General features: G+C 46.1%; 1 protein-coding gene across 2 annotated transcripts in view; it reads right to left on the reverse strand.

The window, feature by feature from the left end:
* Positions 1 to 5,641: 5,641 nt before the first annotated feature.
* GRHL2 (grainyhead like transcription factor 2) overlaps positions 5,642 to 27,591 on the reverse strand; it is a 173,971-nt gene continuing 152,021 nt past the window's right edge. For both annotated transcript variants that reach the window (XM_038744851.1, XM_038744850.1), the window contains exons 13-16: positions 24,364 to 24,458; positions 14,950 to 15,035; positions 9,548 to 9,612; positions 5,642 to 7,970 (exon numbers count right to left, since the gene is read on the reverse strand). In XM_038744851.1, the coding sequence (XP_038600779.1) occupies positions 7,856 to 7,970; positions 9,548 to 9,612; positions 14,950 to 15,035; positions 24,364 to 24,458 (361 nt within the window). In that variant the 3' untranslated portion in view covers positions 5,642 to 7,855. The remainder of the gene's footprint in view (positions 7,971 to 9,547; positions 9,613 to 14,949; positions 15,036 to 24,363; positions 24,459 to 27,591) is intronic.

Below are 27,591 nucleotides of genomic sequence, written 5' to 3' on the forward strand. Positions count from 1 at the left end.
GCAGAGCACTGTACTAAGCGCTTGGGAAGTACAAATTGGCATCACAATGATGAACAGCAGCGGCATGGAGACCGCTTGTGCAGCCAGTGAGCCACAAAAACTTGGTAAATTGTGTATCTGTAATTTATTGTAACATCTGCCTCCCCCTATTTTTGGGCAGGGAATGGGTCGACTGTGTTGTACCCTCCCAAGTGCTTAGCCTGGTGCTCTGCGGATAATCCATCAATCAATGGTAAGCAGAGCACTTACTGTGTGCAGAGCACTGTACAAGTGCTTGGGAGAGTAAAATACAACAGAGTTGGTAGACACATTCCCTGCTTAGTAAGCACTCAATAAATAGTATTGATTGATTGGTAATGAGAAGAAACTCTCTGCTTCTCCTATCCCTTCGGGCCTCTCCCCAGTTCCCTGAGCTGTCATCCTCATCTGCTCCTCCTCCTCCACTACCCCACCCCTTCCCCACCCACACCTGTCTTCCATCCCCAATCCTCCAGCAGGTACTCTTTACAAGGTCATGTGTTCAAATTCTAGCTCTGCCAATTGTCAGCTGTGTGACTTTGGGCAAGTCCCTTAACTTCTCTGTGCCTCAGTTACCTCATCTGTAAAAATGGGGATTAAAGACTGTGAGCACCCCCGTGGGACAATCTGATCACCTTGTAACTTCTCCAGTGTTTAGAACAGTGCTTTGCACATAGTAAGCACTTAATAAATGCCATTATTATTATTATTACTACCATAAAGATGTACAAAGCAGCGTGAGAAGCAGCATGGCCCATAGGAGAAAGCCCAGGCCTGGGAATCAGAAGGACCTGGGTTCTAAGCTCAGCTCTCCCATTTATCTCCTGGGTGTCCTTGGGCACGTCACATCACTTCACTGGGCCTCAGTTCCCTCATCTGTAAAATGGAGATTAAGACTCTGAGCCCCATGTGGGATATGGACTGTGTCCAACCTAGTTTGGATCAACCCCAGTGATGAATACAGTGCCTGACACATAGTAAGTGCTTAACAAATACCATTTTTTTTTTTAAAAAAAGGACTGAGGCGGCATTGTTTTGGGAGATTTTTACATAAAAGATTGTGGTCATCTGTTTTGTAGATGTTTTATTTCAGGAGTAGGGATGTAGATAAGGAAGAACTTCCTGGTGGAAAGGTTGACTAAGCAGTGACTGGACTTTGCCCACTGGAGCCTCCTTCCTTCAGAGGTGTTGGAAACCAGCCACCCACACCTTAGCTTGCAGGAGGGAATTTTTGTCCAGAGTCAACAAGGTAAGCGTAGATGCCTATGTGGGGCTTTTAACAATTGTTTTTTCCTAATGGGGCCAGCTAATGGAGTTACTTGGCATTATCTCAGACCATCCTGCTGTCTTGTTCCAGTTCCTTCATGGGTGAAATTTTCAGTCATTCGTAGGGATTCGCTGGGTTCCATCTCATGTAAGCAGTGTGGGTCAGTGGAAAGAGCACAGGCTTGGGAGTCAGAGGTCATGGGTTTGAATTCTGGCTCCACTGCTTGTCAGCTGTGTGACCTTGGGCAAGCCACTTAACTTCTCTGTGCCTGTTACCTCATGTGTAAAATGGGGATGAAGACTGTGAGCCCCACGTGGGAGAACCTGATCACCTTGTATCCCCCAAGCACTTAGAACAGTGCTTTGCACATAGTAAGTGCTTAATACCATCATTATTATTATTATGTAAGGGCTGCCCAAGGAAATGGTGTGCTTTTAATCGTACTAAACTCTAGGCCCCTCCACCCCACAGAATGCTGGGAGCCTCAGCCTGGAGGCAGCCTGGAGGCTCTCTCATCTTCTCGTTTTGAAGGTTGAACCGACAGGATTTGATGGCAGATTGAATATGTGCGTTGAAAAAATATATGTTGAGGCTAACACCAAGGTTTTGAGCTTGTTAGGGAGGATGATGGTGTTGTCTACAGTGATGGGAAATGTCAAGGGAAGGACAGGGTTTGGATGGAAAGATGAGGAATTCTGTTTTGGACATGTTAAGTTTGAGGCGTCGGCGGGACATCCAACTAGAGATCTCCTGAAGCCAGGAAGAGATGTGAGACTGCAGAGGGGAGAGATCAGGATGGGGGATGAAAACTTGGAAATCACAGAGAAGCAGCGTGGTTCAGTGGAAAGAGCACGGGCTTTGGAGTCAGAGGTCATGGGTTTGAATCCCAGCTCTGTCAGTTGCCAGCTGTGTGACTTTGGGCAAGTCACATAACTTCTCTGTGCCTCAGTTACCTCATCTGTAAAATGGGGATTAAGACTGTGAGCCCCCCCATGGGACAACCTGATCACCTTGTAACTTCCCCAGTGCTTAGAACAGTGCTTTGCACATAGTAAGCGCTTAACAAATATATTCTATTATTATTATTATTATTATTATTATTATTATTATTATTATTATTATTATTATTATTATTACATGGGAGCCTTGGCAGCAAGTAAGTTCTCCAAGGGAATGTGTGTATATGGAGAATAGAAGAGGTCCAAGAACTGAACCTAGAGGGATTCCACAGTTAGAGAGTGGGAGGAGGAGCCTGTGGAAGAGACTGAGTGAACAAGGAGATAGGAGGAGAATCAGAAGAGGACAGTGACCTTCTTCCTGCCAGGTCTAACAAATCTGCCATCCTGACTCGACCTTTTGAGTTAGTTAGCTTTGATGTTATGTACCACCTCCTTCTTCTGGAAACACTACTTAGCCTTGTTTCGTCTAGCACAATTTTCTCCTAGTTTTTGTCTTACCTTTCTGGCTGATCCACCTCATTCTCTTTCACCACAGTTCTTCCTTTGCTTTTCCCCCACCCCTCCTCAGCCCAGCCCCTCCTAATTGTGGGTGTCTCTCAAGACTCTGTTTTTGTTCCCCTTCTCTTCTCAATTTACATTCCCTCCATGACTTCTACATGTGGATAATTCCCAACTGTATCTTTCTACCCCTGTCCTTCCCCCACTTCTCTACAGTCTCACATCTCTTCTTGCCTCCAGAATACCAGTCAGTTAAGCAGTGATAGATTACTTTGTACAGACCTTTGTACTAAACACTACGGTTGGTAGATACTATACCTGCCCTCAAGGACCTTACAGTCCAGTCGGGGGGGGGGGGGGGGGGGGGGGTTGGTCTGCAAGCTGTGTAGGGGAAGGGGTATCTATGTGGATGTTCCGCTGGCACCTCGTTGTTATGTCCAAAATTGCGCTTCTCAGTTTCTTCCCAAATCTCTCCACCTAACTTTCCCATCAAAGTTGACACCACCAACATTTCCCCTGCCCGCCCCATCTCTCAAGCCCACAATTTGTACATTATGCTTGATTCCTCTCTCTTTCAACCCACTATTCAGTCTGTCACTAAATTCTGTCAGTCCTTCCTCTACAATAACTCTAAGATTCCTGCCCCCCCTTGTCCCACCCTTCTTCTCCATTCAAATACCACCATGCCAAGCCAGTCCCTTGTAATTTTCCACTTTGACTACCAGCTGCTGTGCTGCCTCTCCCTCCCCTCTATTCTCTCCTTTTTCTAGTTCACACTTCATTCTGGTCCCTGGGTCATTTTTCTAAAATCTCACTGGGCACATCAGTGACCTCCAGTGATTGCCCTTTCCTCTCCTCACCAAGCAAAGCCCCTGACTATTAGTTTGAAAGCATATAATCAGCTCTCTCCCTCCTGTTTCTTCACTCTCTTCTCAATCCATCAGTCACTGGTAGTTATTGAGCCTTTGCTATGTGCAGAGCACTGTACTAAGCACTTGAGAGAGTACAACAGAATTGGCAGAAATGTTCCCTGCCCATAACGAGCTTAGTCTCCCACTATATCCCAGCTTCCACTCCTCAGTTAACACAGGTAATAAGATTGGACAGGACTTCTGGTGGTGGCAAAACTCTCTAAGCTCTCACTGTAAACCCAGTAGATTCGGCCTTGTCAGGAAAAGAGGCACTGCGGAGGACATTAAGAAATGAGTTGGCCCCAACCCCCTTGAACAGATGGAGAGGGGGAGGAAGAGACCTTCTGGATTGGCTGCTTGAAAGATGGGAAAGTGAAAGACGCACCTAAAGGAAAACTGAAAGTGATGGTTCTGAATCTGGTGACTAGAAGCAGCATGGTACAGTGGCCTAAGGTGGAAAGCAGAGGACCGGAAGGAAAGAGGAAGCAAAGCACATGCTGGGAAGGGAGAGAGACATTTTTATTGAATTTCCATGTCGTGCCAGACTGTTTCTTTCTCAGTAGCCAATGGGAAAGATTTTTGTTTTGGGAAAACATCTTTGGGTATGATTTTCTTTTTCAAAACTGGAATTTCTCAACTGTCCTTACCTTGAAGTCCAATCAGCCCTTATCCCAAGGGTCTTACCAAAACTGGAAGAGAGAGAAATTTTGTAGAGAACAGTCCTGTGCCAGTCTTGCTGTGTTCTTTCCTGAAGAAGTGGCTTCTGCTTAGTTAGGGAAAGCGAGGCCTAGCCCCTGTCACTAAGGCAAAGGTGAAGCAGTTATTAGGATGAGTGCAGACTCAGGACCCTGATGGCTCCTTTTCCCTCTTCCTCCCCACTTCAGCCTGGGGTTAACCGGATGGTGCCTGGATCTGACAGGAGTAACCACCCAAGCCGCATCTGCCCAGGGCATTTTGGGAAGGAAGGTGAGAGCATAGTTCTTTTGGCTCAATCCAGCAGGACCCCGGGAGCAGTTTAATAGACCGGTGGGCTCACTGAAAAAGTCAAACACAGTTCACTCTTACATTATGAATATTTATTTTTCTTCTTAAAAATGTACAAAAAATAAAATAACTGTATTTATAGTTCATAGATTCCCCCTCTCCCATTTACAAAACTATTGTTACATGCGCTATTTTTTTTTTAATATGAAAGCAGACAGTCTGTACATAACGCTTCCTCGCTGGCCACAGACAAAGGGATTTTTCACAGAATTTGGCACAAACCCCCTCCCCACCCGGTGCTGATTTGCTGTCCCATTTGTACACAAGATGGACAGGAAATGTTGCACAGGCTTCACTTCCACCCCAGTCCCACGGCTGTCTTGGGGGCACCGCCCTGATGCAGCAAGCCCAGTGGACCCAGCCTAGCCCAGCCCTTGCCCCTTGAGCCTCCCACCACACAAGACAGGGGAGGGAAGGCTTGATTCTTGCGCTGGTCTGCCCTCAGTTCCAAGATATGGGGCTTGATTGGACAGGACTAACGCTGACCCGGAATTAGGGGCAAGAGTTTGATGGACGAGTGACGGCACCAACCCCTCAGTGGGTGTGAGGCCGGTTCCGTTTTGCACTCTTTTCCTTTCAAAACAAAAGATCGCTCAGATATGAGGTCACTAATTCTTTCTGGGCGTGTGAGTGCCATTGGCAAACAACTTTTCCCCTAAAGCGGGGTTGGGCATGCAGGAAAAAGGAGAGGTGAAAAGTAAGACGTTTCTTTTAGGAAACAAAGAGGAGCAGTGTGGCCTACTGGAAAGAGCATGGGCTTGTGGGGTCAGAGGACCTGGGTTCTAATCCAGGCTCCGCCACTTGCCTGCTGTGTGACCTTGGGCAAGTCACTTAACTTCTCTGTCTGTTTCCTCATCTGTAAAATGGGCATTCAATCTCTGTTCTCCCTCCTGCTTAGACTGTGAGCCTCAGGTGGGGCAGAGAATGTGTCCAAGCTGAGGATCTTGCATCTCCCTCAATGCTTAGAACAGTGCTTGACAAATAGTAAGCACTTAAAAAATACCATAGTTAAAACAACTGCCCCAAGGACAGGCTGCATCCATCAGGGGGGCAAAGCGATAAGTGATTTCATTGAGTGTCTGCACCTCGGCCCCGTCAGGAACAGGTTGGAATTTTTTAACCTCTTTTCCACGCAGGGCACTGGTACAGCGTAAACCATGTCTGTGTTTGCAACATTCAGTCCATAAAAAAGCATCTCTACCCCGAAACGTGTTGCCTGTTGGAGCCCTACAGAAAGGGTAATGAGCTTCCAAAGGAACACACACATAGAAACAAAATGTTACCCCTTCCTCCCCAAGTCCCTGCTCTGTGGGGCCTGGAGCGGCAGCGGCAGCAGCAGCAACAAGAGGGATTGTGGACCCACCTGATAGCAGGTGAGGGGAAGGACAATGCAGCTCACGGTAACAGTGACCAGGCAGTAATGCAGGGTTTCTTTCTCCTCACATCCCAAAGTGCTTTATCCAGGCCACTGGCGGTCATTCTAGAAAAAGGGGTGGGGTGGCCATCCTCCATCTCACTGGAATTTCAAGGGATCAGGCCATCCCTTGGTGAAGATTCTCTAAAATGGGCCTGGGAGAAGGAGGCCTGTCGCAATAGATTTGAGATTTTCCTTTTCAGGCGATTTTCACCGTAGCATTTCTATCCTTTCTCAGCGGCACAGTGGTTCTCTGGCCTGGCCCAGAAGCTGGCCCTTTCTCCTCTGAGACCTTGATTTAGAGGATCCAGTAGCCACGCGAACAACCACAGGTTGAAAGCCAAGGACTACAGCGTCCAAATTTAGCCTGATAAGGGAGGCTTGCTGGCAGGCAGACTTAAAGGTAAATCCCCCCAACAACTTTCATCCCTACCCAAGCCTGCAGGTGCAGTGGTTAGTGACTGGTGCCCAGGTTCTCTGGTCCCCTGGAAATCACAAACATTCAACTGATTTCTCTCAAGCCCAAATAAAGGAGTTGAGTGAGCGAAGCATGAAGAGGTGGTGGGCAGGAGGGTGGGGGGGTATCATTATTGGGATGTTCGAGGGACTAACAGCTTAGCATTGTTGACATGTGGAGGCCGGCCCTGAGGGGAAATCTACAGGTTAGCAAGAGGGGAACATCCCTCTTGGCCTTTCTGGCCCCCAGGAGATGGCCCAGAAACAGGGATTTGATAGAAACGACTGACCGTTCTCACTCCACACCCAACTTGCTCCAGGAAGAGCTGCAGAACTAAACAGAAGGAACAGAAATGCTATGCCCCACCTCAAGACCTCGCACGGCATCCTCAGCAGGCCCCGTGAAGGGTTGCGTGGGAGCAGGGAGGCAGAGGGTGCGCTCCAGATCCGGGGAAGACTGTGCCATGAAGCTGGGAGAGGCCATCTCAGCACTTGTGCCTTGGGCCCAGATCAGACCCCGGTAAGACATGACAGCTGAGCAGGTGCAGAAATGGAAACCTCTGGACACCGTGGGCGTCCCAGGGGCCGATCCTCCCCCAACCCAGGGGCAGTAAACATGCCCATGTCGAGTAGGTAAAATATATTACTGCATATTATAAACATTATGTACACACGTGAGACTTTTCTGAGTTACTTACACATTGCATTCCAGCTTACTGATCGAGTCCTCGTGCCACTTGCTGAGGAGAAGTGGAGGGAGGGATGGAGCAAGGTTGTCTTGCCCTCTGCCTTGGACTGCCAGCAGGTTGAGTGTGAGATCAGCTGCCTTCCTTTCCTCGCTGCCGTCAAGACACACATCAGTAGTTTCCTGGGGGTCAGTCGTTTAGAGGAAGGGGAAATGCGGGGACCCACCCCACCACGGGCCAAGGTGAGGTTCTTATCCTGTCTCGACCAGAGCACGGCTCTCCCCCTCAACCCTTGGTGCTGGGACAGTGGTTGGCAATAAATAAGAATCTAAGAAGCTTCTGTGGCATCTTCGTGGCCGGAAAGGTTGGGTCTCAGCCCTCTCAGTGGTGGTTAGGTTGAGACACAGTCGGTAAAGCGGGGGAGGTCCCTACCCTTCCTTCCCACCCCACTGCCCCCAACGTGGTCTGTAACAGCTCCTCGGAAGCGGTGGAAGGGGTTGGGGGGGGGGGAAGGTCTGCCTGGGATGGGGGATGGGCTTGGTTCTCCCAGGGATGAAATGCAGCGACCGCTCCAGCTGAAAGGAGAGGCTGGTGGCAGGACCTTAGATTTCCATCAGTGTGATCTTGAAGCCTTCCACCATGCTCTCCATGTTTAGGATGAAGGTGTCTTCGTTCGAGTAGTGCTCAATGATGTTGTCATCCATGTTCACCAAGATCCTGGCAGAGCGGGGAGAAGGACGAGTCAGAATAGATGTGGTTGTGGGGGGAGAAGAGAGATTTTGAGTCCATGGCTGACCCACAAGCTTTTTTCTTTGCCCCTGGGGTCGGATTCTGCTCCGACCCCCACAGAGCCACCATGCTGGTGATTGGGTAAGGAAGCAGAGCCTGGAGCTCTGCTTTCTATTTTCTGTAGGCAGGCAGTACCAGATCCCAATCTCAGCAGAGTCCCGCTGTGCCTTTTGACTGGGTATCACTGTCCCCTGAGAGGCTGTGAGCGCCATGAGGGACAGGGGCTGCGACTGATTTGATTAACTTCTATCTACCCCAGTGCTTAAAGGAGTGTCTGATGCATTATATGCACTTAATGAATATCATTATTAATAATACCTTAGAGGTGTACTAAGAGAGGCCCAGCCCAAGCAGAAAAGAGCATTCTCTCAGGTGATGTTCAAATGCTCACTCCTCTAGCTCCTGGCCTGCGTGAGAGGGCCCTACTGCCATCTCATGCTAGAGGCCACTTTTTTCTCTGGGTTGTGCCTCAATCCAGCCCAGTGAGTGGAGCAGGGGCCTGAGAGTCAGAAGGTCTTGGGTTCTAATCCCAGCTCCACCACTTGTCTGCTGTGTGACCATGGGCAAGTCTCTTCACTTCTCTGTGCCTCAATGACCTCTTCTGTAAAGTAGAGATTAAGACTGTGAGCCCCATGCGGGACAAGGACAGTGTCTAACCTGATGTTTATATCTACCCCAGCACTTAGTACAGTGCCTGGCACATAGTAAACGCTTAACAAATATCATTTAAAACAAAAAAACCCTCCAAAGCCGTGTGGAGAATAATAATAATAAGGGGTAGGGGGGAGGATTAAATTAAATTAAAAGACACGTAAGGGAAGCAACAGAGTTTAAGGATAAGTGCTGTGGAGGTGGGTTGCAGAGGGATCAAAGTACTTATGATGCCACAAGTTGACACAGAAGGGAGGGAGAACAGGGAGGGGAGATGAAAGATAGGAGATGTGATGTTAGATGGGCTTTGAAGATGGAGTCTGTTGGATACGAAGAGGGACATTCAGGTGACACACAAGGGAAGGAGAATTAGGGTGGGGAGATGAAAGGTTCACCAGAGAAGGCCTCCTGGAGAAGATGTGATTTTAAGAGGGACTTGAAGATCAGGAGAGTAGTGGACAGTTGGATATGAAGCGGGAGGGAGTTCCAAGCATCAGGGAGGAGGTGATCAAGGAGTCAAAGGCAAGAAAGAAGATATCGAGGAGCAAGGATAAATAGGAGGAAGAGGTTTGATTAAATGCCTTAAAGCTTATGGGGAGGAGTTGGTGCTTAGAAGGTTATGAGAAATGGGGAGATAGACACAGAATCTTAGAAAAATGACCTGGGCAGAAAAATGAAGTATGGACTGGAGAGAAGAGACAGTAGAATCAGGGAGGTCAGCAAGGAGGTTGATGAAGTAATCAAGACATTAGGAAATGCAGACAATGAAATTTCCAGCAAAGGTTGACCGCTGAAAGACAAGAGGGAAAAGTGATTCATTCTTTCAGCTGGATCTGGTAATTATTTTTTCTTACCCCTTTTTGCTTTTCTTGTAAAGTTTTGCGATCTTCTCCACTGGCAGACCATATTTTTCGGATATCTGTAAACACCCATGAAGGGAAGATAGAGAACTTAAGAATCCAGAATGCTCACCAGCCCAAAATTAGGTAATGGATTTTCAGCGACTCAAGCACTCCCTGGAACTGGAGAAATCATCCCCTTGCTTCAGGGCAGGATTTCCTAGAATCCCAGAAGAGACCTCGGAGAGCTCAGCTTCTACAGCTCCTGCCTCCAGAACAAGACAGCAATTGAGCCTCTACGGCACTTTGAAACCGTGACATCCCTCTCAGGAAATCATCTCAGAATCCTAAGCCCATACTAAGGAATTTCACTAGTCTCTTCCTCGGGATGAACAATTTGTGGCAGAAAACTTGGGAAACTCTTTCACACATTTGACACTTACAGCTGATAGCTATCCCTGGTCTCCACTAGTTTCAAAAGTAAAGTATCACCCTGCAAAGGAGAGGAACTTTCTATGTGAGTTATGTCCTTTCAGGCTTAGACAATGCAGGCCGTTTGCTACAAGTTCTAAGCTACCATACCATCATCATCATCAATCGTATTTATTGAGTGCTTACTATGTGCAGAGCACTGTACTAAGCGCTTGGGAAGTACAAATTGGCAACACATAGAGACAGTCCCTACCCAACAGTGGGCTCACAGTCTAAAAGGGGGAGACAGAGAACAAAACCAAACATACCAACAAAATAAAATAAATAGGATAGATATGTACAAGTAAAATAGAGTAATAAATATGTACAACCATATACAACCATATATACAACCATATATACAATATATATATACAATATGTACAACCATATATACCAAAAATGGGCCAGCTACGGCTTTATGTCTGAAGCTCTGCTCCAGGGCTAGAAAAGATGACCACTCAGCTGAGGGTCCGGGGAACAAGTCCTGGGACCACTTACCCACTATCAGTCAATCCACTGTATTTACTGAGTGCTTACTGTGTGCATAACAGTGTACTAAGCGCCTGGGAAAGGACAATACAACAGCGTTGGTAGACACATTCCCTGCCCACAAAGAACTCATAGCCTAGAGGGAAAGACAGACATTCATATAAACAAATTATGAGTAAATTTATATTTATTACTACCCTCTGGCTCTGTCCCCAATCAATCAATTGTATTTATTGTGTGCAGAGCACTAGCTCATTGTGGGCAAGGAATGTGTCTGTTATACTGTACTCTCCCAAGTGCTTAGTGCAGTGCTCCTCATACAGTCACATTCAATATATATATGACTGACTACTAAGCACTGAGGTTACAACTCTCTCCCTCGGCAAAGATGGGGAGGATAGTAAGTGCTCCTCACACACCTTACCCTAGCTGGATTCCAATCAATCAATGGGTCAAAGACCACCCATTGATGGGTTGTTGAAGCAACCTCTACACCCTTCCTTCCACTGCTGAAGATGAGCCTCAGCTGAGGAGGCCGGAGACAACCAAGCTCACCTCCACACGGCCCCTGTACTGAAGGAAGTCTGCCTTCCTGGCGGCCTCTCTGCTGAGACCGTGACCGAACATTCCCACACGGCCCAGAGGACCGATACAAAATAGGGAAAATAGCCCTTGTTGAATTACACATACAGCTGACACTCAGCTGCCCCAAATGTGGGACTGAGGAGGTTGGGAGTGGAAGTGGGGCGGAGGAAGAGGGAAGGAAAGGGGGAGTAGACATCGGTAAAATCCCCGGTTAATTCCAAAACTCACTGAGAGTCTAGATGACTCAACTCCGCAAAAAGCTTTAAGACTGTTGAATCTTAAAACCAATTACAAGAAGCAGCTTGGCCTAGTAGTTAAAGCACAGGCTTAGGAGTCAGAAGGACCTGAGTTAGAATCCCCGCCCTGCCACTTGTCTGCTGTGTGACTTCATAACTCACTTAAAACACAGGCCTGGGGGTCAGAATGCCAAGCGTTCTACTCCTGGCTCTGCCACTTATCTGCTGTGTGGCCTTGGACAAGTCACTTCACCTTTCTGGGCCTCACTTCCCTCATCCGTAAAATGGGGATTAAGAGTGTGAGCCCCACGTGGGATAGGGATTGTGTTCAACACAATTTGCTTATATCCGCCCCAGTGCTTAGCACATTGCCTGGCACATATTGGGCACTTAACTAATACCATAATAATAATAATTATTATTCACTGTACCTCAATTACCTCATCAATAAAATGCAGATTAAGATTTAGAGGCCCGTGGCTCATTGGAAGGAGCCTGGGCTCTGGAGTCAGAGGTCATGGGTTCAAATGCCAGCTCCGCCAATTGCCAGCTGTGTGACTTTGGGCGAGTCACTTCACTTCTCTGGGCCTCAGTTACCTCATCTGTAAAATGGGGATTAAGACTGTGAGCCCCAAGTGGAGCAACCTGATCACCTTGTATCCTCCCTAGTGTTTAGAACAGTGCTTTGCACATAGTAAGTGCTTAACAAATGCCATTAGTATTATTATTATGTGGGACAGGGACTGTCCCTTTACCCCAGCACTAAGTACAATGCCTGGCACACAGTAAGGGCTTAACAGATATCCTAAAAAGTTCCACTTTCCTCATCATAGAGCCAGAAGGAGACCTCAAGAGAGTATTCACTTCCAGGCAGGTGAGTTTCTAAATCATTGGGACTGGTCGATCTGACTAATCTTCCCTTAAAGATCACCTGGGGTGGAAACTCCTCAACTTTCCTTGGAAGACCATCCAGTGCTTTAAACTCTGTGAGGCAAACGGTCCTTCCTCACACCCAGGCAAAGTCTTTCCTTTGAGCCCATTTCCTGTCTCTGGGTCCTCTATGCTTCCTCCCTTGGAACCATGGGAGATGCCGTCACTAAGATTTTCATCAGCTACTTGAAAAGCACAAAGATCAGCGTGGCATATTTCTGCCAAGATAAGGGTGGCTCTTTTTGAGCAAATGCGTCATAAGGAACAAAAGACAAGGAGGCAAAAGCGGACACAGTGCTTCATGTGGCAAACACACAACAGAACACAAGAAGGCCCAGCTTTTGTGGGTAACCATTGTCCAGCCTTGCCTTGCCCTTTTCAGCCGCAGATGTAGGCATAATTGAATTTTACCATCTGTGGAGACTTTGTTGAAGGCAAAGGACAACTATGTATACAATTTGGGATGTGTCCAATTGGATATTTTAGCACCAGTCCTGGGCCTGGGATATCTGGATTCTGCAGGGCTCTGAGGTGCTGCCTCACATAAACCCATTCCTCGTTCTTTCCCACCCCTCCCAGAAAGCTACAGCATCTCGAGAGATGTCTAGGGTGTGATGTGGGGGAAGCGCTAGATACCCTGGCCTAGCCTGTCCTTCCCCCATCCCCTGGAGAAGTGTCCTGTTCACGCAGGAGTGATGGCAGCTCCTCGAGAGCATAATGTAGGTGCCCCTTTACTCTAAGACTGCTTTAGGTCTAAGCCAGAAGACCTCCCTGCATCTTCTTCAACCCACAGCCCACAGCCAGCATTTCCCCCAGCCCCGATGAGCTCACAAACTGATCTTTGTCCCCTTTTTGCCACTGGAGTGCCCTGAATACAGGAGGGTCTATCGTACTATCATTTCTAAAACTTGCTCTGCATAAATCAGCCAGATGGGCCCACCAAACTCATGATGCATGTGCCTCCAAGTCTTTTTTTAAAAAATGGTATTTGTTAATATATGCCAGGCACTGTTCCAGGTGCTGGAGTAGATACAAAATAATCAGGTTGGACACAGTCCCTGGCCCACATGGGACTCACAATCTTAATCCCCATTTTACAAATGAGGTAACTGAGGCACAAAGAAGTGAAGTGATTTGCCCAAGATCACACAGCAGACAAGCCTGGAATAGCACCAGGTCCTTCTTTCTCCCAGCTTTATCCACTAGGCTGAGAGAATGAGGGACAAGTGGAATTGGAGAACATTTCTGACCAAAACCTGCAAGGACCACCCCAGGGTTATAAATCACCTTGACATTAACAGAGACTACTGCAGGAAGATAAGGTTAAGACTTCTGGGAATGAATAGCATTACTTTCATTTCCTTCTGACGTCATCACTTGAGAAGCAGTGTGAGAGTCAGAGGACCTGGGTTCTAATCCCAGCTCCACCATATACTTACTGAGACCTCGGGTACTTCTCTGTGACCTCATCTATAAAATGGGGATTAAGACTGTGAACACCATGTGAGACAGGGACTGTGTCCAACCTGATTATTTTGAATCTATGCCAGCACAGAACAGTGCCTGGTACACAGTAATCGCTTAACAAATACCATTAATAAAAATTTTTAAAAAAGACTCAGGGGCACATGCTTCATCAGTTTGCTTCTCTATGCCTCATTTCCTCCTCTGCAAAATGGGGATTCAATACCTGTTCTCCCTCCTATTTAGACTGTGAGCCCCATTTGGGACCTGATTATCTTGCATCTACTCTACTATTATCAATAACATTATTATTCTCACATTTGCCTGACAGATAGAGACTACAGGTCAGTTTACCCGCTTCCCTGTCTCTCTGGTTTTCTCAGTTCCCACCCTGAAAGGCGGTGAGAAAAGAACAGCCTCATCAAACAGCTAATGCTAGAAGAGATACGATGAGAACTGCTGGTTTACAACCTTAATTATCATGAGTCCTGGCCAATTGTGTGTTTGTGAGAGGACTCTGGGGGAAGCAGCATGGCACAGTGGATAAAGCATGGGCCTGGGAATCAGAAGGTCATGGGTTCTAATCCCAGCTCTGCTTCTTGTCTGCTGTGTGACCTTGGGCAAGTCACTTCACTTCTCCGGGCCTCAGTTATCTCATCTGGAAAATGGGGATTGAGACTGTGAGCCCCAAGTGGGACAGGGACTATGTCCAACCCAATTTGACTGTATCCACTCCTGTGCTTAGTATAGTGCCTGGGACTTGAGAAGCACTAAACAAATACCACAATTATTATTATTATTATGACACTGAATGATCAGCACAAAGAGACTAACTATATTGGGGCTGAGGAAAAGACACCTTATTTCACCAGATATTCACAGAGGATAATGTACAAGTAGCAGCATCAGTCCAGCAGACTCCCAGGCCTTAAACCTCACTAAACTCCTAATTTCACTGGAAATTATAGTTTCTATTAAACCGCAAACAGAGGTTTCCTTAAAAAATTGAGCCCTTTGTCCTTTGGAGATTCAATTGCAAATACCTGAGAACTAGACTGCCCTGTCTCCAGCCATGATAGCATAAAGCAGAAAAAAATACCCAACAAAAAACAGTATAATTTCATCACTTCATGAGCCACATATGCTGGTTTGATTTCCAATGTTCCATATTAAATACACAGATTGCTACTCGAATCTGCAGAGCAAGATCAAGGTCGATGTATGAGTTAATCAACTTACCGCTTCCATGAGTCCCTTTACCGTGGGGGATTTCAACATCAGAGCATCAAACACTTCGTCGGTCTCTTTCCTCACGTACAAAAGTACTGAAAGATAAGGGAGGGAAAGGTCATCAGATTTCTAAGCGGGTAGTAAAAATCCAATAAGCTGCCACTGAGGCATGTTTCAATGCTGACTTCAGTAAATGGTACATACTAAACCTCTTGTCCTATGTGTCCGGCTCCAGGGCCAGGGCAGTGGCCATCTGGATAGAAAAGAAGGGGCACATTCTCCAGTGGTGGGGAATCTCTAGACTGTAAGCTCCTGGTGGGCAGGAAACATTTCTGTTACACTGTACTCTGACAAATGATTAGTACAGTTATCTGCACACAGGAAGCACTCAATACACACCACTGATTGAGGAAGAACTGACGGGGTCTGTGGCTCAGAAAGAACGTGGGGATCGAAAGAGAAGGCATCAAAGGTAATGCAAGAGTCATAAACATCCAAGAAAGTTAAGTGGAGGACAGGATATGGAGGAGAGGATGAGGAGTTCAGTTTTGAAAATACCAAGCTTGACGTGTCAGCGGTCATCTAGGTAGCAACGTCCTGGAGACAGGAGGAAATGCTAAAGAGGTAGATTTGGGAGTCATCTACATAGTAGTGACAGTTGGAGCCATAGGAGAGGATAAGTTCCCCATGGGAGTAAGTGTAAAGTGAGGAGAGGTCCCAGAATGGAGCACGGAGGAATACCCAATGTTAGGGTTGAGAAGAGGAAATGGAGCCAGGGAAGGATGCTGAGAAGGAGCAGTCAAAAACGTATGAGTACGACCAAGTAAGAACTATCACTGAAACCAAGGTTGGCTAGTGTTTTACTCAATCATTCTTGCTTAATTAGAATTTACTGTATGAAGAGCACTATATTAAAGCATTTGAAGGGAGATGAAGCAACATGGTCTAGTGGATACAGCACAGGCCTGGGACTCAGAAGGATTTGGGTGCTTAATCCCAGCTCCACCACAGTCTGCTGTGCGACCTTGGGGAAGTCACTTCACTTCTCTGGGTCTCAATTCCCTCATTTGGAAAATAAGGACTAAAACTGTGAACCCCAAAGGTACTGCGTCCAACCTGATTAGCTTGTAACTACCCCAGTGCTTAGTGCTTAACTCAGTGCTTGGCATATAGTAAGCGCTTAACAAATACCTTTTTTTTTAAAAAAAAAAGAAGGGAACGATCCATAGTTTTGAAGGCAGTTGAGAGGTCTAAGAAATCGAAAGTACAGGGAACAGAGGAAATGTTTTAAAAACACAGTAAAACCAAGGCTCAGACAATGCTTCATCCCAACTGAAAACTGGGAGTCAATGGCTGAAGATAAATCAGCAGAGTGCATTGCTATGAAGAAAGGTGCTGCTCCTTTGAGCCAAAATTTCATAATCAATCAATCAATCAATCGTATTTATTGAGCACTTACTGTGTGCAGAGCACTGTACTAAGCGCTTGGGAAGTACAAGTTGGCAACATATAGAGACAGTCCCTACCCAACAGTGGGCTCACAGTCTAAAAAGGGGAGACAGACAACAAAACCAAACATACTAACAAAATAAAATAAATAGAATAGATATGTACAAGTAAAATAAATAGAGTAATAAATATGTACAAACATATATACATATATACAGGTGCTGTGGGGAAGGGAAGGAGGTAAGATGGGGGGATGGAGAGGGGGACGAGGGGGTGGGGAAGGAAGGGGCTCAGTCTGGGAAGGCCTCCTGGAGGAGGTGAGCTCTCAGTAGGGCCTTGAAGGGAGGAAGAGAGCTAGTTTGGCGGATGGGCAGAGGGAGGGCATTCCAGGCCCGGGGGATGACGTGGGCCGGGGGTCGATGTCAGGACAGGCGAGAACGAGGCCCGGTGAGGAGACATTAGCGGCGGAGGAGCGGAGGGTGCGGGCTGGGCAGAAGAAGGAGAGAAGGGAGGTGAGGTAGGAGGGGGTGAGGTGATGGACAGCCTTGAAGCCTAGGGTGAGGAGTTTTTGCCTGATGCGCAGATTGATTGGTAGCCACTGGTAGCCACTCATAATCAGTCAATCAATCAATCATATTTATTGAGCGCTTACTGTGTGCAGAGCACTGTACTAAGCGCTTGGGAAGTACAAGTTGGCAACATATAGAGACAGTCCCTACCCAACAGTGGACTCACAGTCTAAAAGGGGGAGACAGAGAACAAAATCAAACACACTAACAAAATAAAATAGAATAGATATGTACAAGTAAAATAGAGTAATAAATATGTACAAACATATATACATATATACAGGTGCTGTGGGGAAGGGAAGGAGGTAAGATGAGGGATGGAGAGGGGGGCGAGGGGGAGAGGAAGGAACGGGCTCAGTCTGGGAAGGCCTCCTGAAGGAGGTGAGCTCTCAGAAGGGCCTTGAAGGGAGGAAGAGAGCTAGCTTGGCGGATGGGCAGAGGGAGGGCATTCCAGGCCCGGGGGATGACGCGGGCCGGGGGTCATAAGGAATGACAGACATGAAGGTGAGAGAGAAAATGGCATCTGCAAACATTAAACATAGCAGCACAATTAGGGATTGCTTTTTTGAATTATTATTATTATTATTATTATTAATAATAATGGTATTTGTTAAGTGGTATTTGTTAAGTGCTTACTATGTGCCAAACACTGTTCAAAGCGCTGGGATGAATAAAGGCAAATCAGGCTGGACACAGTCCCCGTCCCACATGGAGCTCACAGTCCCAATCCCCATTTTACAGTTGAGGTAACTGCGGCCTAGAGATGTGAAGTGACTTGTCTAAGGCCACACAGCACACACAAGTGGTGGAACCGGGATTAGAACCCATGACTTCAGACCCCCCAGCCCATGCTCTATCCACTACGCCAAACTGCAATGGGTTGCACATTTGCCTTTTCTGTCCGTGTGTCTGTCCATCTGTCTCTTTCTCTCTCTCTCTCGCTCTCTCTCTCCACACTCTCAAAGATGAATTTCACAGTCAGCAGTATCCGTACACATACATATTGCAGATTGAGATTCGTTAAGCATATGAAGTTATCTAAATTTAGGCTGAGAATTGGTGCTCATTTAGCTTTCCCATTTGCACTTGGGCTGGATTTTTTTTAATGACCCATTGGAAAGCTGTGATTAATACTGTAAAAAGTTAAAGGTAGCTCCAGCGTTGTTCATTGGACCTTCCAAGAAACACCAGACAAGGTAACATATCCTGCTGTGCTTGTTGACATCTAAAACTGAATTTTAGTTCCCTACTGTTTACTTCAGGAGTTAGGCTTGATTTACTGTGCCTCAGTGTCAGAAAAATAATAATAACATTAATAGTCAAAATACCAACAGCAATCACATCATCTAACTGGCTAAACATGGATCCTGAGTGACCCAACCTGGAGTGGGAACAGGTTGACCAGGAAGCAGCATGGCCTAAGTGAGAAAAGCATGTGCCTGGGAATCAGAAGGACCTGGGTTCTAATCCCGGCTCTGCCACTTGTCTGTTGTGTGATCTTGGGCAAGCCACTTCACTTCTCTGTGCCTCAGTTACCTCAACTGGAAAATGGGGATTGAATACCTGTTCACTGTTAAGGGGCCCAAAGCCCCAAGAGGGACAGGGACTTGTGTCCAGCTTCATTAGCTTGTACCTCCCCCAGTGCTTAGAACAGTATTTGACACATAATAAGCGCTTAGCAAATACCATAAAAATATCAGAAAAAACATTAGTCTGATCCAGTAATGGCGATACTTAGGTTCTTTTGAGTAGAAGCAAACACAAAGTATCTGTATGTCCTTAGAGATTAAAAAATAAAGCTGTAAATAATAATAATAATAATAATAATAATTATAGCATTTATTAAGCGCTTACTACGTGCAAAGCACTGTTCTAAGCGCCGGGGAGGTTACAAGGTGATCAGGTTGTCCCATGGGGGGCTCACAGTCTTCATCCCCATTTTACAGATGAGGTCGTTGAGGCCCAGAGAAGTTAAGTGACTTGCCCCAAGTCACCCAGCTGGCAATTGGCAGAGCCAGGATTTGAACCCATGACCTCTGACTTCAAAGCCCGGGCTCCTTCCACTGAGCCACGCTGCTTCTCTAAAATAATAATGGCATTTATAAAGCGCTTACGATGTGCAAAGCACTGGGGAGATCACAAGGGGCTCACAGTCTTCATCCCCATTTTACAGATGAAGTCACTGAGGCCTAGAGAAGTGAAATGACTTCCCCAAAGTCACACAGCTGACAAGTGGTGGAGCCGGGATTTGAACCCATGACTTCTCACGCCAAAGCCCGGGCTCTTTCTACTGAGCCACGCTTCTTCCTCGCTGTAAAAAACCCAGCATCCGCAAGTTCAGATATGACGGCCAAGTCTTTTTTGCTTTGTCCCTTTTAATATACTGTACTAATGGCTACCGTGATTATAACTCTTGCTTTTCTCTCTAAAGAAAAATGCCTCAGCTGTCAATTTCTACGTCCAGGTTTGGCTATGAGATGGTGCAGGGCAGTAAACAAATGCTCAACATTTTTCAATAATGTTAGTTCCAGAAATGGGTGAACATTTCTTCCTTCCATTTAGTTTTTCCTAGCCAAAGTATAACAGTATACATTAACTGAATGTATTATCAGAGATTCTGGGGGATTTTTACAGGGGAAAAAAAATCCCTGATTCTGACAATTTGTCTAAATGATACAGAACAGGCCACGTCCATTAAATAATACAGGTTCCAATAAGGAATTGCAAGTCATTCCCCCTCCACTCCCTAAGAGAAAAGGGGGCTTTAAACAAGTCACTTGCACTCTTGTGCTTGCAGGTGAAGCAGAGTGGTCTAGCGGAAAGAGCACAGGCCTAGGAGTCAGAGAAGCTGAGTTCGAAACCCACTCCATCACTTGTCTGCTGGGTGAGCTTGAGTAACTCATATGTTTGGTTTTGTTCTCTGTTTCCCCCTTTTAGACTGTGAGCCCACTGTTGGGTAGGGACTATCTCTATATGTTGCCAATTTGTACTTCCCAAGCGCTTAGTACAGTGCTCTGCACATAGTAAGCGCTCAATAAATACGATTGATGATGATGATAACTCATGTAACTTCTCTGTGCCTTAGTTCCCTCATCTGCAAAATGTGGCTCCAATATCTGTCCTCCCTCCCACTTAGACCTTAAGCCCCATGTGGGACCTGATTATTTTATATTAATTGATTAATTATGGTACTTATTAAGCACTTACTAAATGTCAAGCACTATTTTAAGCGCTGGCGTAGATACAAGTTAGAGAGGTTGGACACAGTCTTTTTCCCACATAGGGCTCACACTGTTAATCCCCATTTTACAGATGAGGTAACTGTGGCCCAGAGAAGTCAAGTGGCCTGCCCAAGGTCACACAGCAGAGATGTGGCAGAGCCGGGATTAGAACCCATGACCTTCTGATCCCCAGGCCTGTGCTCTATCTACTAAGCCCTACCCCAGCACTTAGTACAGGGCTCGGCACAGAGTAAGCACTTAACAAATACCACAATTATTACTGTGCTTCACATTCTCATGCTTTTTTGAGCATCTCAGTGAAAAGGAGCCTTCGCTCATTCAAGATTTACATTTACAGTCATTGTATGTTCAGGAGTTTTCAGATTGTATTCTAACAAGTGTCTAGATAATATTAATGTATGGCATCCATTCTTGGAGATCAACTGCAGCTTCTGTACAATGTTGGATGAGTCAATATGTATGTATACATTAGTTAAAACTGACTTCAAAAAATCCAGGCCTGCAATTTTCAAGGACAAAAGAAATAGGAACAAATGCCCTAAAAGACATAAATCCTTTGCTTTTGTGTTTCAGGAAGAGGTGCTTTAAAATCAAGGAGGGGACATGACATTGTGGATAGGGCATAGATGTGGGAATCAGAAGGTCATGGGTTCTAATCCTGACTCCACTATTTGTCTGGTGTGTGACCCTGGGCAAGTCACTTCACTTATCTGGGCCTCAGTTACCTCATCTGTAAAATGGAGATGGACCCTGTGAGCCACACATGGGACAGGGACTATGTCCAACCTGATTTGCTTGTATTCACCCCAGCGCTCAGTACAGTGCCTGGCACATAATAAGCACTTAGTAAATGCCACTATCATTATCACTACTTTCTGTAAATCAATAATTTAAATGTGGGGATTAAACTCACCTACAGAGGAGTGACTTTGGAATGTGTCCTGTAAGTGCTTTCCTAGACTTGAACAAGTTTTGAACATAATGAGCTTACAGTACTAGCAGATATCTAGGTAGCTAAGTCCTGGAGATAAGAGGAAATGCTAAAGATGTATATTTGGGAGTCATCTGCATAGAAGTGACAGTTGAAGCCATAGGATAGGAGTAATAGGAGTGAGTGTCAAAGGAGGGGAGGAGAGGGGAACAGAGGAGAAGGGAAGAAAAAGAGAAGAGAAGAGAGAAGAGGGAGGAAAGGGAAGGGAAGGTGAAGGAGAAGGGGAAAGGAATGTGAGGGGAAGGGGAATAGGAAGGACGGGAGGGGAGCAGAAGGGGAGAAATGGAAGAGAAAAGAACAGAGAGGAGGGGAGGGAGAGGGGAATGGAAGGGGAGGGGAAGAGAGGAGAAGGGGAGAAATGGAAGAGAAGAAAAGAGAAGAGAGAAGAGGGGAGAGGAAGAGGAGAGGAGGGGAAGGGGAGAGGAAAAAGAAGGGGAGGTGATGGAAGGAGAGGTGAAAGGAGAGCAGAGGAGAGGAGAAGATAAAATGGGGGAGGGAAGAAGGGAAGGGAGGGAAGGAGAGGACAGGTCTCAAAATGGAACTGGGCAGTAAGGTACCTGCCTATGGAGAGGTCTCTATAAGAGGTGGGCAATTCCTTTCTGACTTGGACTGACTTGTTGGCCTTTGCAATCCACAAAGCCAAATAGGGAGGTTTATCTGTGAGAGGAGGCCAAGGAGCACTCACCCCTCTCTTTCTAATATTGATGGTAGTCCCCCTGACTCATATCATTATCTTAAACCAACCTTATGGGTGCTAGGCTAGCGAGTAAAACACAAAAGATCATTGCCAGCTAGAGACTTACAATCCAAGCTACCAACATGTAAAAAGACATACCCTGTTAGAGGATGGCATAACAGAGCAGAAGATGACATAACCATGAAGATCTAAGTCATAGATCAACAGGCAAATTTCCCTCATTTTGAGGGGAACGGAAGCCAGATTTTCAATTCTACAGGACTCTTCCAGATGTTGGCACTATGACCAAGATTTGATAACTGCTGAGAGATGTGTGTGAACGTCGTTTTGTGCCATTGGGTGTATGTGTGCTGGCAAACAGACACCTGAGATCACCAAAATACACTTTGGTTTTAACTAAGCTTCAAAACAAAGGATGATTTAATCTAGAATTATCTGAAAAACAGCGGTTAGATTGTAAGCTCATTGAGGGCAGGGACCATGTCTCCTAACTTTATTATCCTCTCCCAAGCATAGTACAGTGCTCTGCTCAAAGAGGCACTCAATAAATACCACCGATTGATGGGCCGATTGAGGCCAAGGGGCATTTGGGAGGGGGCACAATTCTTCCGTTAGTATGGCCCTGACCAACTTCAGCAACCAGAAGGTGTTCTTCCCTGAAGATCTGAACTTTTTACAGAATTCCGCCATTCCATATTTTGCTCTCATCTCTCCTCCCACAACTTGGTTTTAAACAGCTCAAGTTGTCTGTGCGTCCTATTTCCAAGAAGCCAGAACTGAGCTGAATTCTTAACAGCCACGTGCTATGAAGAGGAGGTTGTTTGACCTTTCCATTGCAGTCTCTACATGGGGATGTGCTTCTTTGATCATAGACAAATATTTCATTACAAATTTATCATGCTATTAAAGGGGATGGAGCTGCTCTTTGACCCACCAGGTTGGGGGCGTGGCTGGGGGGAGGATGTGGGGGTGAGGGATCAGGTTCCCTGAGATGGGCACCAAGCATCACTCCAAGTCAAGGGTTTAGACTTTTCCAAAGAACCACGGGTATATTTTTACAACTCAGAATCAAAAGGATTTTGGTTTAAAAATAGCGATAGGAGAAATCCCGAGAATGAGAGCTCGAGTTTGGCAATTGCCTAATTTTATCTACAACTGTATGAATCTGGGTTAGAAATGTAGGGGGATGAGGCTCTGCTGGGGCAATTTTTGTGCTTTCGCTGCTGACCACTGACAACAACGAAGGGCAGACGTGAAAGAAACTGAAAAGTATTGAGGGGTGGGGGGCATTTTTTCCAACTCCAGAAAGTGGAATTTATTCAAAAGAATTTGCTAACCACTGTACACTGAAATCACAGAGGCCAAGAAATGGCTGTGACCTGGAGCCATCATCTAGTCTCTTTCCATACCACCTACTATGTGCCAAGCACTGTACAAAGCACTTGGTTAAATAAAGAGCCTAGCATGTCCCAGTGAATAGTGCATGGGCCTGGGGGTCAGAAGGACCTGAGTTTTAATCCCTGCTCCACCACTTGTCTGCTGTGTGACCTTAGGCAAGTCACTTCACTTCTCTGGGCCTCAGTTACCTCATCTGTAATAATAATAATAATAATAATAATAATGACATTTATTAAGCACTTACTATGTGCAAAGCACTGTTCTAAGCGCTGGGAAGATTACAAGGTGATCAGTTTGTCCCACGGGGGGCTCACAGTCTTAATCCCCATTTTACAGATGAGGTAAGTGAGGCACAGAGAAGTTAAGTGACTTGCCCAAGGTCACACAGCTGACAATTGGCAGAGCCGGGATTTGAACCCATGAACTCTGACTCCCAAGCCCGGGCTCTTTCCACTGAGCCACGCTGCTTCTCTAAATCTGTATCTGTAAAATGGGGATTAAGACCGTGAGCCCTGTGTGGGACAGGGACTGTGTTGAAGTGTGTAGAACAGTGCTCCAGTGCTTAAAACAGTGCTTGGCACATAGAAAGCTCATTATTATTAGCTCATATCTATCCCAGCACTTAGAACAGTGCTTGACACATAGTAAGCGCTTAACAAACACCATCATTATTATTAAGTTGGCCAGTCCCTGTCCCACAAAATCTAAGTAAGAGGGAGAACAGGGATTGAATCCGCATTTTACAGATGAAGAAACTGAGGCACGGAGAAGAAAAGTGACTTGCCCAAGGTCACACAGCAGGCCGGTGGCAAAGCTGGCAGGTCCCCTAGCTTTCAGGCCTGTGCTTTTTTTGTTAGGCCTTGCTGGTTCTCCATCTAAGGGGTGCTGTTTCCTTGAACATCGCTCAAACACTGAGGAGTCTTATCTACCCTGACAGTCAGCCAGTGTTCCTGAGCTTCACTGGGTACTTTTCCTAAATGGGATTGATTTCACGGCCTAGGCTGATCCTCTCTGAAGGGTTGCTATGCCCACCGTGAGAAGGACAGTAGGATAATTTTGCCCCCAGCTGGCCGGTACCTCGTTTCATCCCTTCTTCTTTCATCTGCTTAGAGGGCGTTGGGCCGAACTCTTCTTCCACTGGCCTGAACATCCTTTTAACCAGGACGCTGCTCCTGGAAAAGAACCCAGGGAAATTTTGTTAGGAAATCACAAGAGGTAAAACAGCAATGACAATAAAATGCCTTTTTAAAATAATACAGTCAACATTCCTTCTCTACTTCCATCAAACAAACTCTAGGGTTGGGGAAGAATTCCAGGAGGAAAACAGGATAATACCAATAGTAACAACAATTATAATGATAATAATAATAATGCTGGTACTTGTTAAGCACTTACTATGTACCAAGCACTGTTTTAAGTGCTGGGCTAGATACAAGTTAATCAGGTTGGACACAGTCCCTGTCCCACAGAGGGCTCACACATTCTTAATCCCCATTTTTACACATGAGGTAACTGAGACAAAGAGAAGTGACTTGCCCATGGTCACACAGCGGATATGTGGTGGAGCCGGGATTAGAATACAGGTCCTTCTGACTCCCAGGCTTGTGTCCTATCCACTAATCAATCAATCAATCATATTTATTGAGCGCTTACTGTGTGCAGAGCACTGTACTAAGCGCTTGGGAAGTCCAAGTTGGCAACATACAGAGACGGTCCCTACCCAACAGTGGGCTCACAGTCTAGAAGGGGGAGACAGAGAACAAAACATATTAACAAAATAAAATAAATAGAATAGATGCCATGATGCTCCTCATGGGAGTCATGTCTGTGTAATAATAATTATTATTATAATAATGATGGCATTTGTTAAGCACTTACTATGTGCAAAGCACTGTTCTAAACTCTGGGGGGGATACAAAGTGATCAGGTTGAGCCATGTGAGCCATGTGTAAATGGGTAATCCCCATTTACAGATGAGGTGACTGAAGCCCAGAGAAGTTAAGTGACTTGCCCAAAGTCACACAGCTGACAATTGGCAGAGCTGGGATTCAAACCCATGATCTCTGACTCCAAAGCCCGTGCTCTTTCCACTGAGCCACGCTGCTTCCCCACTACTCCTGGAAGGGACAGGGAACATGTCTAATTCCCACTTGTGCATTCTCTCTCAGTGCTCAGCACACAGTAACTGTTTAATTGATAGCTCAGTACCTTCCTCCTGACCTGGGATAGGGAGGTGTTAATTGAATGAAGAATAATTCCTTGAACGAAGAATAATTCCCAGAGCTGTCATTTGGAATGGGCAAACAGGTGCCAGGGGGATTGGAAAGGCCCTGCTGCCAACTGGATCCTGTGGTCAGAAACTTTAGAGGTCACCAATCCAGACTTGGGGAGTTGGGGCTGGGATGATTAGCTTGTATCTTTCTACCCCAGTGCTTAGTACAATGCCTGGCACATAGTAAGTGGTTAACAAATGCCATTTAAAAAAAGAACAACCCAAAAACTGACAGTCCAGTCATGTGGGGAGCTGGTAGCTGGCAAACACATCTCTGGCACAACTGTCAACTGTTCCTGCCCACTAAAGTTAATAATAATAATGATAATAGTAATAATAATAATTGTGGCATTTTATAAGCACTTACTATGTGCCAAGCACTGTTCAAAGCATGGGGGTAGATACAAGGTAATCAGGGTGGACACAATCCTTGTCCCACATGGGGCTCACAGTCTTAATCTCTGTTTTACAGGTGAGGTGACGGAGGCCCAGTGAAGTGACTTGCCCAAGGTCACATAGCTGACATGTGGCAGAGCTGGGATTAGAACCCAAGTCCTCTGACTCCCAGGCGGGTTCCCTATCCACTAGGCCACAACCAACCCTGCACCAATGTCCCTGGTAGGCTACAGGCGCTGATTCACTCTCCCTTTACTCTCTTCTCTTGGCTCCACCCAAGCAGATATCCTGACGGGGCCTCAGCTCTCTCCTAGATTTTGTCATCTTTTTCTTTTTACTATCCCTCCCACACTCATTCATCATTTTTCCCTCCTCCTCTCCCAACTCCTTCTCTCATTCCTCCTCTTCTCTCCTCCCCCTGTCTTTCAGGGCCCTGCCGCCACAGTGAGTAGCAACAATAAGCACCATTTACTTCCTGGACCAGGTCCTGCCGGCTTGAAAGAATGACTGTTCTTTCTCAAAGGCCTAACTCCCAAGAACAGACTTCGACCTTGGTAGGAATTAAACTCATTATGCCTCCTAGGGCAAAGAAAACTGCTGCTATCCCTCCAAAACTGTGTACTAACTTTGGATGACAAAAAAATGTCCAGGCCTTTTTCCAAAACGGATGAGTTTGTTGATAGTCTGATTTGGCGCTCATTCCATCATGAATTTCTTTTTAAATTGCCTTTATTTCACCTGGAACACCCTTTGGCAAGGCTTTCCAACTGTGAAACAGCATTTACCTAATTTCGCTAGCAACCATTACTGAATTAGAAGCTCCAAGGGGGATGCTGCTGTACGGCAAATTACAAAAATATCTCTCTCTCTCCCTCTCCCTCGCCATAACCTCCTGCCTCTGCCAGGGCATCATTCATTCATTCATTCATTCAATCATATTTATTGAGCGCTTACTGTGTGCAGAGCGCTGTACTAAGCATTTGGGAAGTACAAGTTGGCAACATATAGAGACGGTCCCTACCCAACAACGGGCTCAGAGGCTAGAAGGGGGAGACAGACAACAAAACAAAACATGTGGACAGGTGTCAAGTCGTCAAAACAAATAGAATTAAAGCTAAATGCACATCATTAACAAAATAAATAGAATAGCAAATATGTACAAGTGAAATAGAGTAATAAATCTGTACAAACATATATACAGGTGCTGTGGGGAGGGGAAGGAGGTAGGGCGGGGAGGATGGGGAGGAGGACAGGAAAACCCTCTAGACGTTAAACTTCTTGTGAGCAGGGAACTTGACAACCAACTCTGTTATACTGCACTCTCCCAAGTGCTTAGTATAGTGCTCTGCGCACAGTAAGCGCTCAATAAATACCACTGATGGATTGACCCTTTATGCTGCCAAACGACAACACGGCTGATGGACATGAAAAAGTCTTTCTTTGGGTGGTATCGGTGGATACTTAAGTTTCCTGAACAGAGCTCCAACTCCCTGGAATCTGCACATCTGTTGGCTCTGGAGAAAGCTTGGCTTTGGGTTCCACAAAAGGAATACCGGGAGGCTGGGCTGTAGCTACAATGAATGTCTTTTTTTTGTTTTTAAGGATTTGTTAGGTACTTAGTGTGCTAGGCACTGCAC

This window comes from Tachyglossus aculeatus, chromosome 4 (assembly GCF_015852505.1).
Source record: "Tachyglossus aculeatus isolate mTacAcu1 chromosome 4, mTacAcu1.pri, whole genome shotgun sequence".
NCBI lineage: Eukaryota > Metazoa > Chordata > Mammalia > Monotremata > Tachyglossidae > Tachyglossus > Tachyglossus aculeatus.